Below are 18,337 nucleotides of genomic sequence, written 5' to 3'. Positions count from 1 at the left end.
TAAAGAATAAACACTCTGTATTGGTACAGTGTATACAAAAATTATGACGACTACACTATTTCACTCAGTGTTTCTAAGTTGTGTTTGAATCATTATTCGTAATCAACCTGTGAAACTCATATTATTTTTAGATAACTATATACAAATGAGATCTGATTGTACAGCTGTGTCACTGGTGTACTGTTTAATTAAACCATTTCCTAAGTTATAAATTTTATTACAATTTGTATCTTTCTTCTTTTCTTTTTTTTAGCTCACCTGAGCTGAAAGTTCTAGTGAGCTTTTCTGATCACCCATTGTCCATCTGTCCATCTGTAAACTTTTCATACTTTCAACTTCTTCTCCAGAACCACTGGACCAATTTCAACCAAACCTGGTACAAGTCATCCTTGGGTGAAGGGGATTCAAGTTTGTTCAAATGAAGGTCCATGCTCCCATCAAAGGGTAGATAGTCGCACAAATAGGGTGGAGTCATTTAAAAATCTTCTCAAGAAGCACCAAGCCAGAAAAGCTGAAATTTACATGAAAGCTTCTTGACATAGTGGAGGGTCAAGTTTATTAAAATCATGATCCCTAGGGGTATGGTGGGGCCACAATAGGGGATCAAATGTTTACATGCGAATATGTAGGGAAAATCTTTAATTCTTCTCAAGAACCATGCACTGGGTCATTAGAGTGAAGATTTACCTGAAATCTTCCTGGTATAAAGTAGATTCAAGTTTGTTCAGATCATAGCCCCCTTGGGGTAGGGTGGGGCCACTATAGGGGATCAAAGTTTTACATACAAATATAATGGGGAAAATCTCAAGAACCACTGGGCCAGAAAAGTTTACAGTTACATGAAAGCTTCCTGAAATAGTGCAGATTCAAGTATGTAAAAATCATGCCCCCTGGAAGTAGGTTGAGGCCATAATATAGATCAAAGTTTTACATGCGAATATATAGCGAAAATCTAGACCGAAGTGACTCAAGTGATGTGGCCCATGGGCCTGTTGTTTGTCCACCTGGCTGTTGGTATTGGAGAAAACTGTTATGAAATTATATATAGGGGAATGAAGGCTAACAGACACCAGATAAAAATGCTTTATTGAAAAAAATACAGTAAAATGGGTATACAGTAAAGATGTTTATAATGAATTCATGCTTATAGCAAAGTTCATTCCTTTTAGTTTTAAATTAGTACCGTAAGAATAGTTTGCTCATTAGAGTAATTTGTTTTTATCGAAGGCACTATATAAATTTTATTATATTATGAAATCATTGGATATTATACAATTATGTGGTCACCCTGTGCGTGAGGGAGACATCACGAATTGTCTCCCTCCACGTGACCAGCCCTCCACCAATGAAATTGACTATTATTCTGAAGCATAATAAAATGAATTGCGGTAATTTAATACTGAATCAAAATTGGTTATCTCCAGCACTTCACTAGAAGTGTGTTTTACTGTATAAATAAGTGACATTGCACTGAAAGAAGATGTAGAAACTTGTTCCTTACCTAACCTCAGAACGACTAGTTTTATTTCTCATAACTATTGCAACAGTTTGGAGAGTATATTAACATATCAATATGTTTGCTGTAAATCATTATTATATAACTATTGATGAAGAAGAGAGAAAAAATAATGGAAATCAAATAGGACGATTGTGAATCAGATGATTAATGAATCGCACACTTCGAATTTCATGTTGTCTAGTCCTCACTAGGTTTGTTTTCTCTTTCGTCTCAGCTTTTACATGTATACTGTATATAGATTTATTGAAAGAAAGACAAATGTCGATGATATTGAACGACTAATTTAAAGCATTATAGAAATTGAAAATATATATGTGATATATTATTTGTATCATACATGTTGAAGTTGAAATAAAATTTTAGTTGGCTATAGAATAGTACATTTTGATGAATTTACCTCGCATGCGACCGGGGTATGTGGGGGAGAAGAATTGAAACAATTGATAAATAATCTTGCGAAATTATCTTTTACATGTACTTCCCATGGGGAGCCATCGTCGGTAAACGAAAGAGCGACCGACCGTGGGTTTCCGACGATGATGGGGAGCGTTCTTTTATATGTATATGGGTTCATATTATTCATTAGCCCAATTAAGCTTACTCACGATTTTCCCCTAATTTTGTTTTTTTTCCTTTTCTTTTAATGACCAAAATGAACTGTCTAATGTGTTTAAATGGTCTCACAAAAAATTAAAGTTATAAATACATTTATCAACGACGCTCATTTTAGAGAGTTTATTATTTGTTTTTTAAACAAAGATTGCGGTATGTTATTGTTTACGAAATTTTCAAAGGAAATGGATCTAACTTTATTTACATCTATCACATTCACGTTTTCTTTAGGTAAAATGTGTCTACATTACCCAATGACACCCAATATATCTTAATGTGCATGTCGATGTAACTAACTTTGCATGTAAAAATAATGGGAAATAAATAGCGAGGGTGGGCAATCATGTAGTGATAGAGGGAGCAAAATAGGGTGGGTGGGTGATTTTACTTGTCAATTGTCAATGTAATTGTGAAGTCATCTTCTCCGGCTGAACCCTCCCCATTCTGAAAAACAACGCTACTACGTTCTTGATCGGGATGATTAAAAAGTGGTAATAGATAATATTTTAATCAGAAAACTGCGTTCCTCTGTTTTGCATTTTTTGTCACCTGAGGGACAAAAACAGAGAAAATCCATGTACATTGTGTCACTCTTTCGATGGTGAAATCGTACTTCATGTTTCAACGGGCCATTAACAACACGTGCTCAAGAATGATGAAAATGAACACTACCATTATATTTCTGTAAGTAAAATGAATACAATTTTATGGAGTGCCAAATTAACATAAACTCAAATAATTGAAGATGTCTTCAATTATTTGAAGATATCATCAATTCAATTATTGCTCTCTTTAATTGAATTAATGCGCGCATTAAATCAATTATTGCTCTCATCAAATGAATAAATGCGCGCTTCAATTCAACTATTGCTTTCATTAATTGAATTAATGCGCGCATCAATTGAATTAATGAGAGCAATAATTCATTTAATGCACGCCTTAATTCAATTATTGCTCTCTTCAATTCAATTGATGAGAGCATTAATTGAATTAATGAGAGCAATAATAGATTTGATGCGCGCATTAATTCAATTATTGCTCTCATCAATTTCGTAGGAATATTGCTCACAATAATTAATTTAGAGCTCGGTATAAATAATTTGATGATCTCTTTAATTCAATTGAAGATATCTTCAATTATTTGAGTTTATGTTAATTTGGCGCTCCATACAATTTACCGTATGGAATGTATTTTTATTCCCATGGTTTCTCAATAAAGTACGAAGCTGTGGGAAATTTATATAAGAGTTTTATAGGAAGGGGTAACATATTCAACTTTTTGTGCATTAATCAGGAAAAAAAATTACAAGTCTCTTATTTTTAAAATTTTCATTTTAGGATTTTGATATTTGTATTAATTACAACCACACTAAACCAAAAAATATATCAACCCATGCATCCGGTTTTGTTGTTGTTGTTTTTTAAATTTTGGATTTTTTTTAATGTTTTTTTTAATTTTTTTTTATAGAAATTATGTCCCATTTCCGAAATATGAATAAAGCCTCGTGCTCTGCCTACAGAAAGGCGCATTTGTTTGTAAGCCTAAACATAGTTTAAATGTGAAATAGTAGAGTATTTGGCAAAATGTTTCAAATAGATCTCTACTGCATTTTCTATTGATTACAATAATTATCAATTTAATTCCTAACCCAGGTGGAAGTAAGATGACATGACTAATATACATAATGCAAGGAAAGACATGTAACAGAGACAATTTTATGCCTCTGATGGGATTTGAACCCGGGTCTCTGACACTAAAGTCCAGCACTCTACCAATCGAGCTAAAGGGTTAACCCACTAGCCAGAGCTAGTAGGAATGCCATATCACTCACACTACCACATTTATTAATAATTAATTTATATACCGGTATAATACGTACATTGTCCTGTAAAATTGATGCTATGAATTTATCATTTTGTGTTGTACTCGGCGAGTATTTTCTGTCATAAACCAAATGTAATGTAATCTTATGTAACACTAACAAATCATATATGTATGGCGTGTACTTGCGTGAATATGATCCTTAAAATAAGAAAAAACTATATGGTCCACACAATATCACCATCGTTATTTTTTGCATGTGAAATGCTTCCACATAAATATGTTTCATGTGTGAAAATTTTAAAGTGGTGCTATTATGCAGACCTATTTGAATATGTTCAAGAGTAGTCAAAATTTATGGATATTTCTGGAAATTTATGTGTTCCGTACGTATTTTGATTACGTAATTATAGTAGGAATGTGACCCATTTTCACAAAGTTTCTGTTCAGTTTTGAGACAATTGTATCTTGTATCTCCGTCATAATTTTGCAATGTAAGGGATTGATTCATTTTTGAAAAATTGACGGGGCCAAATATAGATACCAAACGAACTTAGATCTTTTTTCTTTCTTTTTCTTCTATTTTTTTTTTTTAAATAAAAATTTGATGTTTGTATTTATTGCAACTACACTAAAGCCAAAAATAGATATCATATATCAACCCTTGCATCCTTTTTTTTTTTTCCTGTATCAAGCAGCAGCTCCGATTCTCTACCCAGAGAACGATAAGGAACGATAACTCTGGGTAGAGATTGAGCAGCTTCTCCAAAAAGTGTATACCGGAAATTTAAAGCGCGTTCAATTTATTTTCAAATTAGTGTGCACATGTCATTTCCTATAATTCTTTTTTCTCTGTTTCGAGCTCATCGATATCTTCAGAATATGTCAGACGAAGAAGACTACATGTCTGAGAGTTTCCTTCAAAGCTTGGAAGACAAGAGACCAGGACTTACATTTTCATCTAAGACTACAAGATTCCATCAGCAGGAAAAGAAGAAAAAGGAGAAAGACGAGAAAAATCGAGTGAAACCGAAGAAAGTCCTGGAGGCCGAGAAACGAGTGGAGGGATTAAATGTTGCAATTTCCAGCGAAAACAAGGGGTTTGCCTTGCTGTCTAAAATGGGATACAAACCAGGTATGGCACTTGGGAAGAAAGGCGAGGGGCGCTGTGAGCCAGTTCCAATTGAATTAAAGACAGGAAGAGGCGGACTGGGTAGGGAAATAGAAGTAAAAAGAAAACTGGAGGACATGCGGGTGAAGTCTGCAATATCGCATGAAAAAAGACAAAAGATTATGTCAGAAGAAAAACGACACTTTGTTGGTCGAATGAGAAACAAGTTTTCTGAACAAAGAGTCAACAGTGATTTGTATAAAAGTCAGAAGGTATGTGCCGATTTAGATGCCAGAATTGGTTTAACAGACCCTGACAGGCTTTTCTTCTGGCCTGATTCTTACAAAAACAAAGATAAAAGTGATGAAGAAAGTGATGAAGAGTCTGCTACAAATGAAGAACCTGATGAAGACTTGGAGTTGAGTAGCATAGAACAGTTAGAGATTTTGACAGATTATTTAAGAAAGAAACATTTGTATTGTGTTTGGTGTGGGACCGCGTTTGAAGATAGTGAAGACATAAAAACCAATTGTCCCGGTAATACAGCAGAACTTCATGATGACTAATATTGTTGTGTGATGCATTATTTTAAGTGTAATAAATTTGTGTACTGTATACACTATATTAACTTTGTAAGTAAAGAAACTTAGACATTGATATACATTTTCATGCAAATTATAATTTCAGATTTGTAATTTCTTACGAAATCATTGTACAATTTTATCATTTCACACTAAGTATAGCACAATTGCAAAATATAATACATATTTATTTGCTTATAATTTGACCGGTTGTGGTAACTTAGTGGTTAGAGTTTCACTTTGTAACGAGGAGGTAGTGAACTCAGGTCTCGCTTGTGCCATGCCCGCATCATACGTAAGTCATAAAATTACCGTAGGTAGTTATTACATCTTCGCCAAATGCTCAACATTTAGAAGTGGAACTTACGGGTCTTTCGGATATGACCTTAAAAACGGAGGTCCTGTGCCACGTCAGGCGTTGGCACGATAAAGAACTCTCACCGCTACAGCCCTGAGCACTAAGTATATGTCAAAATTTGTGGTATTTCACCTACAACTGGTGACGTCTCAATAAAAGTGAAAAAGTTTGGAAGGGACGTTACAAAACAAATAAACTAATGATCTGATGTATCATTTTAAAAAATATCACAAACCAATAGTTCATTTGTTATAGAATATCCACCAGGACTGTAATGTTAGAATATTTATTCTCACATAAATAAACGATATTTATATATGTAAATATGGAACTCGCACAATTTTTAAAAATGTGTAGAGAACTAGACTGGGTATGAAAATTAAAGAAGTTTCAGTAAACTATGAAACTTAGTGTTACAATATTTGTTAGAATAAGTCAACCGCGAAAAAGTACTCTTTGATCCATGTACTCATACCTACGCATCAATTTAAGTTAAAAGCATAGTGGAGAAAAGTCTGGAAAGGGTTATTCCCCGAACGTCAACAGTTCGGCTTTATTGTTGTATTAGCCAAGCGTGAAAGTGAAATGTGTATCATTTCTCTCGTAATCAGTTATTACTCTCGACACAAAGTTTCGTAAATCTTGTAAAAATTGGTCAACTACATGACGAAAATTAAGTTTTAATCTGTAATCATACATTAGCAAATCACAATTATTTCAGCTTCCTACGCATGGTGAAAAAAGTCCGGAAAACATAGAGAAGTTTAGTCAACGATGCGTCCATGAAACTTATTGTTACGATTTTTGTTAGAATAAATCACTCGTGAAAAAAAGCACATCTTGATTATATCTACTCATTATAGAATATGAGACATTTTGAACATGATAATACTTATTTGTATTACATGTAAGTACCACCGTGTATCCTAATGCAAAACAGTCAGAAATACACACAGAAAAAATAAAATAAAATAATATATACATGTACATAGCTACACTACATGTAATCATAGTAAAGGTAGTATAAGTACATATGATTAATACTCCACTGTAATGCAAAAGATACCACGGGACGGTGCATTGGTACTAGGTCAGCATGTCATGTTTATAATGAGTGCATATGTGCAAATATGGTTTCATATGGTTCACACATAATGTACAGTAATACTAGTAGTATGAGCTTAGACAATGTACACAATATGAGACATTACTTGATGTAATATATGTAAGTACCACCGTGTATCCTAATGCAAAACAGTCAGAAATGCACACAGGAAGAAAATAATAACAATACAAGTATATGCAATGACACATAATAATAGTAAAAGGCACGTAGTACAAGTACATATGATTGACTGTAATGCAAAAGATACCACGGGACGGTGCATTGGTACTAAGTCAACATGTCATGTTTACAATGAGTGCATAATTATGTATAAACATATCGATTTGAACTTTCACATGCTTCATTTGCTGCAAGTACATCAGTATTTTCACAATTGAGTAACCATATTAATCTATTCATGTTGTTAAGACTGGAAAAATGTTCACATTGTTGTTTAATTATTTTATACATGTTCTGCCTGAGTGAGTTATAAGTTGAACATTCAAAAATTAGATGAGTTTCATCACCAATTTTACAAGAAGAACACTTTGTACAAAATCTTAAATGTCTAGGGATTCGTGAATAACGACCTCGTTCTACTGGTAAATTGTGCGCTGATGTACGTAATCTTGCAAGTGCTTCACGTTGTGCAGGTGGTAAGAGTGTTAAGTAGTTTTCAAAAACAATATTAGTTTTAAATTTAACATAAGTTTTAAGTTTTCCATATTGTAAACTTCTGACATATTCCCATTCTTTCAAATAATGATGGCATAACAATTCCTTACATTTTTTCTTAAAAATTGATAGGTTATTGATTGCAATATGATTGTTTCTAATATAACCACAAATAAAACTTCAGTTTCAGAAGTATAAGCATAGTGGATAAACGTTCAGAGAACTACATTCGACACAAAGTTTCATAAGTCTTGTACAATTTCAACCGTAAAGAAACTTGATTCGGATCTATAAACACAAATTAGCAAATCACATACCAAATATCAGCTTCTGAAATCAAAACAAGGATTGATCATGGATGCACAGACAGACAGAGAGGAAACACAAAGTCGCGTTTGGCTTCGTCGGTAGGGGACTAATAAACTTTGTGAGTATTATTGTTCAAATATATACCCAGTATAATGAAGTAATAGAATTTTTGTCTTGCTGATAATATTTACTACCGTTCCAATAACAGCGTGTCACTTCGCTTGATCGAGCATGCAAATTTTATTCACTAATCGGTCGTATTTTTTCAATGAAAATGAGTTTAGATGACCACGCTATGTTATTCTTTCAGAGTGATTGGTCACTGAGAATAAAAGTAAAACCTGATTCAATTACTTCTACGAGAAGCCCAACGCAAAGATTTGCACGCTCGATTGAAATGAATCAAACGTATCTTATTGACAAACACATGAAACTAATTGGGTTCAAGTTAAAAAGCTAAAATTTGTAAAATTACCGTACATTATGAGCAATCTTCCACGGAGAGAACGAAACAATACATAAATGGTATTATTTGTGTTTACAGTGTACAAGTAGTATCATTAAGACATAGTCAGAAAAACGACCACATTCAAGTAGAAAAAGATCGAATAGCCTTGAAAAATTCTTAAATTTTGTACATCAGAAAGAGATTCATCTCCTGCAGCATTAGACACTTCAAAACAAAAGTACGTACTATCTATCCTTCTGTGTTTAGTAAACCAGAACTAATCAAAGAACTAGATAGGTTACACGAGGAATATGTTTTTATTCCAGCTGACAAAGCTTGTAACAGCATTGTATTTGTTTGTATTAAGCTTACTATTACAACGGTATTTTAAACTAACTTGGTATTAATTCCACAGTTGGTAAGCGTACTTATACTTCAACTGCTCTTTCAAAATATGAAATTTTTCAAAATCTTGCTTTAGGTTTAGACACATTTAATATCCTAGTCAATGGGATGGGTGAGTAAGAGTTACCGTCCCTATACTGGATTCCTAAACTTCACAAAACCTAGTAAAGGTTCTACCAAGCCCTAACATTTGTTCCTCACGAAAATATCAACAGCTGTAAGGAGAAAATTCAAGCGTACTGTGCCACAACATATGCCAGAAGTGGTGTAAATCAAATGTGGATTCTAAAAAAATCTAAAGTGCTTTTATTTTGAAATCACAAAACTGTTCTCAAATCAACAATATCAAAACGTATGACTTTCCAACACTTTACACGGCTAATCCTCACGATGTATTTAAGACTAGACTTTTTGACATCATAGACAGTTGCTTCTTCAACAAAAATGGAAAAAGGAAATATTCGTATCTAGTGATCAGTCATCCAAAACATTTCTTAGTTAAACACCACTCTGATTCCACGCATAAGTACTCTGAAGTTGAAATTAAAAAAATTGGCTGGTTCCTCATTGACAATTTCTTCGTAGTCTTTGATAACCAGGTCTTTCAACAGTCTGTTGGAATTCCCATGGGCACGAATTGTACTCCTTTGTTGGCTGACCTATTTTTATATTCGTATGAAGCAGAGTTTATTCAAAAGCTTTTACATGAGAAGAAAATATATCTTGCTGTGGCCTTTCAACTTGACATTTAGATACATCGACGACGTTTTATCTATGAACAATAACCATCGTTATGTAAAGGATGCCTAAGCTTCTCAATGATGAAAAGAACAGGGTATTGCAGTTATAGATGACTATAAACAACCACAAATCTGCTGCAAGAGCTCTGAATGTCCAACAAAACGCAATATCTCGTCTCTACAAACGCCTTACACTGAATGGTACAACTGCCAATCGTTCTTGAACTGAAAGTTGCAGTCTCTTCGGGATCTTTTTATGAGTTTGCAGCACTACTTGCGCAGCCCGTTTAGTACTGTACAAAGCACTGAAAATGAGACAACAAGGACACATACTACTGGCATCATGTCGCGTAGCATGGAATCGTCATCTCTATGTTGTGTGGATTCTAGGTCAGTTAAAACATGACCTATAGGACTAGTGTGGGGGTCAACATTTGTGTTGAAAGAGGGAAAAAAAAGTTTTTTAAGTTTTAAAAAACTTCAGAAGAACACCAGGAACAAAGTGACTCAGGTGAGTGTTGTAGCCTACGGTCATCTTGTTTATTAATAAATTCATTGCGTTATCCAGTAGAATTGATATTGTATGTAACTTTATTAGTTGTAAAAATCAAACGATATATTTGAATGAAATAACACAAGCATTATCGATGCCTGCTGCGTTTCTTTTGCGTGTCGGTATATTTTCATGTAAATGACTCATTTTCAGTGCTGACATCTCAGAATGGAATTTGTTGATATGTTGAACGTGATGAAACCATGTTGGCTAGGGATGTTAAGTCGGTGATATCGTGATATACACAGGACGAGAGTCTCTCTGCCCTTGAATCAACAAGACTTGTAATATCCGCCACTGTGTTGTAACGTCTATTGGCTTCTCTCGTATAGTTTAGTTCAGTGTTGGTTGGTAAGGAAAAGGTATAGGAACATTCGCTCTGGTATTGAAGTCTGAAATTCAGAAGATCGTAATGCAGATTTGTACATTGTACCTGATTCAAAAGGCTTATTTTTACAAATTAGGGACAACTTCATTAAAGAGACTGAAAATAGTATTAACTCAAATTGCATTCACTGCATAAAAAGGTTAATTTGAGGAGAAAACTTTGTAAGTAAAAAACCTTAACCCACAAAATGCCTGAAACTGGGTCATTTCGAAATTCAAACTTGATCTGTAACTTGTTATGGCAAAGCAATGTACCAAATATCAAATGAATATCTGCAAGCACGTAAAAAAGTCCGGAATACTGATTTGCAGGACTGACGGAAAAACAGACAGACGGACGGACAGAGCGCAACCTAAAGTCCCCTTTGACTTCGTCGGTAGCGGACTAATAAAAGGGGCGTACAGAGCCTGCTCATGTTCTAAATTTTGGTGATCAGCTTGTACCCAAACCACACAGCACATAAACCGTCTATATTCGGTGCTTTTGCAGAATTTTAATCCCAGAGCGATACACATTTAGTTTTTATACAGTCGATAGCATTACCTCTTTTTCCTTTCGTACAAATAGCCAGCAGACACGAGGATCAGGAGGAGCGTGACGACGGCTAGGCTTACTTCACAGATGTATCTGAAATCTGTCGCACAATGCATTTTATAATTCAGCAGTTAATGGGACTAACGGGGAAAAAAAAAGCAAGGTTTGATTTTAATCAGACGTGTAGTACCATCTTCGCAGGCCAAGTGTCGTATTAGAGTTAGCGAGTCGGTCACTTATATACTTCAAATATTGTGACAAATGGAATGTTCTATATTTATGTGTAATAGCAGTGGTGGATCCAGCGCAGGCGCGTCAGGCGCACTTCCTCACAAATATTATCCCCTTTTAAGCTCACTTGAGCCTTCAGATTCGGCTCAACTAATTTTTTTCTGATCAAAGCTTCCCGTTGTTCGTCGTCGTTGTTGCTGGTGTACGTGTCATTTTTCACAAGTTCATCAATTTTAACCAAACTTAGCACAAATCATCTTTGGGTGAAGGGGATACAAGTTTGTTCAAATGAGGGTGCCATTCCCTTCAAAGGGGAGATAATCACAAAAATGCAAAAATAGGGTGGGGTCATTGAAAATCTTCTCAAGAACCACTATGCCAGAAAGGTTGAAATTTACATGGCAGATTCCTGACATAGTGCAGATTCATGTTTGGTAAAATCATGGTCCCCGGCGGTAGGATGGGCCACAATAGGGAATTAAGGTTTTACATGCGAATATATAGTATGGGGAAAATCCTTTCGAGAACCTCTGGGCCAGAAAACTGGAGAGTTACATGGCTGCTTCCTGAAATAGGGCAGATTCAAGTTTGCTAAAATCAGGGGGCCCCCCTCCCAAATTAGGGAATCAAAGTTTTACATGCGAATATATAGGGGAAAATCTTTAAAAATCTTCTCGAGAACCACTGGGCCAGAAAAGTGGAGATTTACATGAAAGTTTTCTGACATAGTGCAGATTCAAGTTTGTAAAATCATAGACCGAGGGTAGGTTCGGGCCACAAATGGGGATCAAAGTTTTAAATGCGAATATATATATAAATCTTTAAATATGGGCCAAAACTCAAGATATATACGTCTTATTGTCAGTATTACGTAGCATCAGGGGGCTTTACCCTGTATAACCACAGGCACCTGAAATATGGATACTACTAACCCCCAACCCCCAGGCCAACCCTTCTAATTTTTTTCCGGCGATAATTTCTCAGATATGTGTGGATTCAATGTGTATATCATCCCAATTTCGATTTATGTAATCTTTTTTCGCTTCTTGTCAGCTTTAGAAATTGGCCTTCTACCGGTATCCGGCATAATAAGAATACATTTTATTACTTTTTGAGTCTTGTAAATATACCGAGTAAAGTGGTTACACCCAGGTCTCCCATCCGGGGCTTCTGGATACATCCGGGGATTCTGGACACATCCGTGCCTTTTGGACACATTGGGGGCTTGGGTTAAAGACAGCCTCCAGAGCCCCAGCTGTTTACTGCCCCACCCACCCCCGTTCTGAAATTTCTGGATCCACCATTGACACTGTTATAAATAAAGCGAGGAAAGTTTGGCTATGTTTATTTCTGTAAATATTGTGGAAAGACTACACAAATTACCATTATTTTTCTCTTCCCGTCCAGTTTCTTTAAGTGATTTGGAAGTAGAGTATATTGAAACACCTGTTGACAAGGAACCTGAAATATGAATTTCTACTTGCAATTGGAAATTGATTGGTCAAATAAGTTTAAACATCTTTGAAACACTCTAAATTGCATGAAAAATTAGAGCCCAATTTACTTCCTTTTATATGATTGGTTCAAACAAGCCTAAATATATACATGTATATATATATATATATATATATATATATATATATATATATAATGATTGATTTTACAGTATTCGATGAATAACAGTTTTCTTGTTTGACGTTATTTTTAATAGTATCACTTGATCTCTAAAAACGTAAAAACACCACCAATAAATGCACATTCATTGCCATTCTTAGATAAGAAGACGTGATATTTTGAGGAAAATTTACAATAAATAACTGCCTCTATCTATGAACGAAACAAAGTTAGATAAGGTTTACATTTTGTAAACTTCAAACTAAACTTTTTCTTTAGTATCTAGTGTATAAATGAGGGACTCTAGGCGTCTTCTTAAGCCTCTGATCAAACGTTGAATTTCATATTGTGGTAGTGTTGTCGCTCCGGATGCAGAACCGGTGTCCTTGAATTGGCGGTGTCCTTTGACTCGGCGAATACTACTACTAGCGATGTCCCAAATGTGCTCAGAAGGGTTCAAAGCAGACTATGGTAGTGTCACAATTGACTCTCTTCGCAAAAAAAATCCTGCACAGCATTAGCACGATATAGTCTGGCATTGTCATCCATGAACACTGATCTGGTCAAAGAGGGTGACTGTCAAAATAAGACACAACACGTGCAGCAAGAATGTCTCTTTGGTAGCTAATTTTGTGCATTAAGGTTGCCCCTAACTGTGATTAGATTCAACTTATAGTTGTAGGAAACACAACCCCACACCATTACTGATCCACCACCAAACGGAATCGTCTCTACAATATTTCGTTCAGCATGTGCAGTTGTAGGTTGCCGCCATACACGCATTCGTCCATCTGTGATATGGTGTGACCGGTCGACAGGGAATGCTTACTCCTCCTAGGCACCTGATCCCACCTCTGGTGTGTCCAGGGGTCCGTGTTTGCCCAGCTATCTATTTTGTATTGTTTATAGGAGTTATGAGATTGATCACTGTTCGTTATCTTCACCTTTCATGTAGCAAAAAGCGACTCTCTTCTGACCAATAGACTTCACTCCAGGAAGCTAGGTTCCAACGTTGGCGAGCTTGACACCATTGCGTACTTGTTGTTATGTGGTTGTGTGTAAGCAAAGGTCTCTTTATGGGTCTTCTTGCACGATAACCTAATGACATTGAAAGCAAACGATGTGGCAAGTACTGGCAACCATTCCCTTTTTTAAACTGAGTTATTGGTAAAAAAAAAACAAACAAACAACTTTCGTCTAACCACCCTACGAATGCATTGTCCTCCTGGACTTTAACAGACAATTAACTTCCCATTATCTCTTACATTAACAACGCATTAAGTAGACGTTAACTGTCAGTTAAGCTTAGCTCATCTTCATGCAACTATGGCCCTGAGATGTTTTACGGGGTTTTCCAGATCTTGCACGATCTTTGACGTCATTTGTTAACCGAACTTTCGGACAATTCTACAGATAGTTGGATGGTGATGACCCACTTGATGACCAATTTGACTGAATGACACGATGACTTCTTCACCCAATCCAATAGTATGTTATCGGTTTGCATTTGAGCCTTGCCAACATAATGGGCAATAAACAATTGAATCCAGGTATATTGTAAACAAAGATAAAAATGTTATTGAATGACGTTACTAAATTGAAAATTATTGTTCTATTTTCAATTTTTTTTTTTTATAAAAGAATAATTCCAATGTTATTTATTACAATTGTTTTGATTGGACAAAAATAAAGCTGAACAAGAGTTTATACATCAATAAATCCGAAAACGCGAAGTATTCATACACGCCTGAAAACAATTAACATAGTGCGGGGAAACTATTCAAATTTTTGCAATTGTTAACAAAGTGAATGAATTGGAATTTTAAGAATTAAACATTCTTTTTGAAGAATTTATCGATGTGTAAACTCCGGACATTTTACTCACAAACTGAACATAAAAGTGCTTCGCACTTTTGTTCAGTTTATGAGTAAAATGTCCGGAGTTTACACATCGATAAATTCTTCAAAAAGAATGTTTAATCCTTAATAACTTTTGTGGTGCAATACTTTTTCTACATACAACTGTGTATGTGTGTGTGTTCTTGCGCACGCGCGCGCGTGTGTGTAGGGGGTTGAGATCCCCTGGCCCCTCCTGTGTATCCGCTTATGCATGTAGTTGCTTCTCCTATATTTAAAAAGATTTAACAATAAAAGAAACATTTTTAATGACAAAGATTCTTACTTCCAGCGTTTTCAGTAACGCTTGTGCTATTGGAATTTTCCACCGTGTAATCGTGTACATTTGTGGCATTTGGAGCAGACGATGTGTATTGTGTAGTAGATGAAGAAGTCCCGTCCACTTTTCCGGCTGAGACTTCGGTAGTGTTGATAACCTCTTGTGTTATTCCCGATGAACTCTGGAGAGTACTCGCAGTACTTGGACTACATAATTCTCCTACAAATTCAAAAATTGAAAAGTTGGAGTTTCAGAAAAATAAACCCTGTGTCGTTTTATCATACCAATAAAAGTTGATGATAATCTGACATGTTGAATCCTCCGACTACTGTAAACGTGGATATTCCCGCGTCTTGTTAATCATGCGTATTTCCTATGCAAACTATCCGCGTATAGTGTTTATTTACGCGATGTCAGTATTAAAGTAATAAATTGCTTAATAACTATGGGGAAAATTACGCGTGGGAGTAATTTACATGAAAATCTGGTAATCGCGAATTTAGTGTAAATAAGTCCCACGTGAACAATTCGACGTTTACAGTGTGTGTTATCTCAATAAAAAGACATGTTTACTACGGTGATACAATGAATATCATAATTACCGATATACAATGAAGATTATATCACATATGTTAATTAATTACCGAGGTAGAATGATGATTACACGCTAATCAAGTTCATATAGTGAAGATTATAAGTTAATTACCGATATACGTTGAAGATTTCGCATTATACGCTCGGTACGGTGATAATGTTTTGATTTATATTCGATAATCTTGTTCAATTTGTCGGCGCGGGTTCGAATCCCGCTCGCGCCATTAAGTGAGAAAGTTTCCCAGTTTACTTTCGGAAAGTAAGTGTCTCTTCCCAGGTACATTTTATCTGGGTTCTCTCTTCCACCAATAAAAACTGGGCGCCACCATATAACTGAAAAATTGTTGAGTGTGGCGGAAAACATAAATCAATCAATCCAATATAGATAACAAAATTATCGAATATAAATCAAGATTTACGCATATAAATCAAGATTTGTATAATATTGCAACGTTTTACACACCATATCGAATTGACTGGTTACCTAACATCTCTACTTCAACTAACGGAATCATTTGAAGCTACGAGTTTTCGGGCCGTATGGGGCTTTAATGAATATTTGAAGGTATGTTTGGACACAAGGATAGTAAGAAAATATGTTTGGAATTTTCTGATATTAAATTTATGAGATGTTCTTCAGTTGCACGAAATCCTCTGTTCATCCTTGGATTTTCCACTACTAATTCCAGCTACTGTAAAAAGGGACCAAGCTATATACGATCTTTGCATGTACATAAAACGAAATTTGCATGTGATAACGATAAAAAGTATCAAAGAAATTGATGTATAAAATCTTATTATTTACGATACCACTACCATTCCATAACGATCGGTTGTTACTATGACTTGAGAAAATCTAACAAACTGAGTAAATATCTACATACGATAGATGAAATACATGCTACTGGTATTGCGAATTAGTTTTGTGTTGTCTTCTGCTATCAAATAATCATTAAAGTTTTGATGTATTCAATACATCAGAAATTCATTTTAAAAACTCACGGGTTTTTTTTTTTTGGTACTAGGTCTGAATAGGATATTCGCTTGCAACATTTTAAATATTAAACCTTCAAGTTGAGGCTACGAAAATCGCACTAAATCTGCCAAGGGTTTGTAGAGAAGCGGAGCGGATCGTAACCCCTTGGCTAGCGGCGATGTTGTATCACGGACACCTGTAAAAAGCGAAATGAAACGAAATCTACCGAAACGAAAAGAAATCTACCGAAACGAAAAGAAATCAAAGGGAAAGAAAATTTAACGAAACATATTTTATAACCAAACTCTTTAATTATGATAATAAAAATGGTAACATGGGCGAGCATCTCAGGCCCATGTGAAAGTTACCACATATAAATAAAATGATACAGTTGCAATGCATGTAACATTAATTAAAGTGATACATTAGCGATGATATCCGTAGGACGATACATTATGGCAGTGATATTATTTTAGGGCGATACTTTATAATGAGACAATAAAACTGGTAGTAGTCTACAATGATCCGTGGAATGATGATGACGACGATATGTGTTACCGTGACACATTGATGATATCGGGATGTTTGGATGACATGATACAAAAATTACAATGATTTCATTGAAACTCGCCCCGTGGGGACCCGGGTTAGAATTGGTCATCAGTACCCCTTGCTTGCGTAACAGGCGACTAAATGGGGTGATCCTTCGGATGAGACTGCAAAAACCGAGGCCCCATGTCACAGCAGGTGTGGCACGATAAAGATCTTTCCCCGCTCAAAGGCGTAAGTTCCGAGCATAGGCCTGAATGCAGACCCTCACCGGCAATGGTAACGTCTCCATATGAATGAAGAAATCTCGAGAGGAACGTTAAACAATATACAATCAATCATTGAAACTCATTTATATTGCTACCGTATCATGGAACCATTGCTGTAATGGCAGTTTAACAGAATTTTATAATTGAAATAGTCACCACTTTACATTACAAGAATAAATCCAAAACTCCTTCCCTCTATACCAGAAATTCGACTTGTTCTTGTTTAGACAGCCCCCCCCCTCCATTATTTTGTTTAGTCCCTCCAAATAATTTTTGTAGCCTGTAATTTTCATTATCAGATAAAATAAACTCTCCTCACCGCTGGACTCTCTGCAGTCTGAAATGTTGCAATGTCGCCCCTCTATTTCCGAGTTGGAGGCGCCACAGACCCTGGCGCGATGCTGTATATCCCCATAACTCGTGCAATCTGTCCACGCAGACCAGGTACACTTTCCCTTCAACTTCACTGTTGAGCAGTTATGTGCAAATAATCCCAGGATACAAAAATAAGCATAAATCACCAATAATGATTTACACACGAAATATTTCTCCAAATCCAACATTTCTATATTGGAATTTTATTGCTTTCTAAACTGGACCATGCAAGGTTCTTTTTTTTTTTTATAATAGTTTTATTTTCGAAAACCCTCTTGGAACATTTCGAACTCTCAAGGAAGTGATTTATGTGTGCTATATTTCACACAGGGAAATATGTATACATGTGGAAAATCCGATAAGTATCCAGAAAAAATAAAATTTGCTCGTAAT

At 35.5% G+C, this 18,337-nt stretch overlaps 3 protein-coding genes across 6 annotated transcripts in view; 2 read left to right on the top strand and 1 right to left on the bottom strand.

Moving 5' to 3' along the window:
• LOC125646082 (uncharacterized) overlaps positions 1–227 on the top strand; it is a 14,589-nt gene extending 14,362 nt beyond the window's left edge. For all 4 annotated transcript variants that reach the window (XM_048872224.2, XM_048872222.2, XM_048872223.2 and 1 more), the window contains exon 7: positions 1–227. This exon is cut by the window's left edge. The gene's annotated coding sequence lies outside the window, so the exon portion shown is untranslated.
• A 3,073-nt stretch (positions 228–3,300) lies between these two features.
• Positions 3,301–5,846, top strand: LOC125647546 (G patch domain-containing protein 11-like). Its single transcript, XM_048874258.2, has one exon. The coding sequence runs from the start codon at positions 4,779–4,781 to the stop codon at positions 5,628–5,630; it is 852 nt and encodes a 283-aa protein (XP_048730215.1). The 5' UTR covers positions 3,301–4,778; the 3' UTR covers positions 5,631–5,846.
• Positions 5,847–10,258: 4,412 nt separating this feature from the next.
• On the bottom strand, positions 10,259–18,337 carry LOC125647545 (uncharacterized). Its single transcript, XM_048874257.2, has 5 exons — positions 17,889–18,337; positions 15,188–15,400; positions 12,775–12,852; positions 11,170–11,260; positions 10,259–10,630 (listed from the first exon to the last, which is right to left on the bottom strand). Exons 1-5 carry the CDS (start codon positions 18,130–18,132, stop codon positions 10,402–10,404), a joined length of 855 nt encoding a protein of 284 aa, XP_048730214.1. The 5' UTR covers positions 18,133–18,337; the 3' UTR covers positions 10,259–10,401.

The sequence above is a fragment of the Ostrea edulis genome, chromosome 6, assembly GCF_947568905.1.
Source record: "Ostrea edulis chromosome 6, xbOstEdul1.1, whole genome shotgun sequence".
In the NCBI taxonomy this organism is placed as follows: Eukaryota; Metazoa; Mollusca; class Bivalvia; order Ostreida; family Ostreidae; genus Ostrea; species Ostrea edulis.
The sequence above is the reverse complement of the archived record's forward strand: the minus strand, read 5'-3'. Positions and strand labels throughout refer to the sequence as shown.

Bases quoted from the DNA above. Each gene is read 5' to 3' on its own strand.
- LOC125647545 (XM_048874257.2), bottom strand. From the start codon at position 18,132: ATGTTGGATTTGGAGAAATATTTCGTGTGTAAATCATTATTGGTGATT. The intron at 15,401-17,888 runs GTGAGGAGAGTT...TTGAATTTGTAG, and splicing joins AGACTGCAGAGAGTCCAGCG to GAGAATTATGTAGTCCAAGT. The intron at 11,261-12,774 runs GTAATTTGTGTA...ATTGTGCGACAG, and splicing joins ACGGGAAGAGAAAAATAATG to ATTTCAGATACATCTGTGAA.
- LOC125647546 (XM_048874258.2), top strand. From the start codon at position 4,779: ATGTCATTTCCTATAATTCTTTTTTCTCTGTTTCGAGCTCATCGATAT.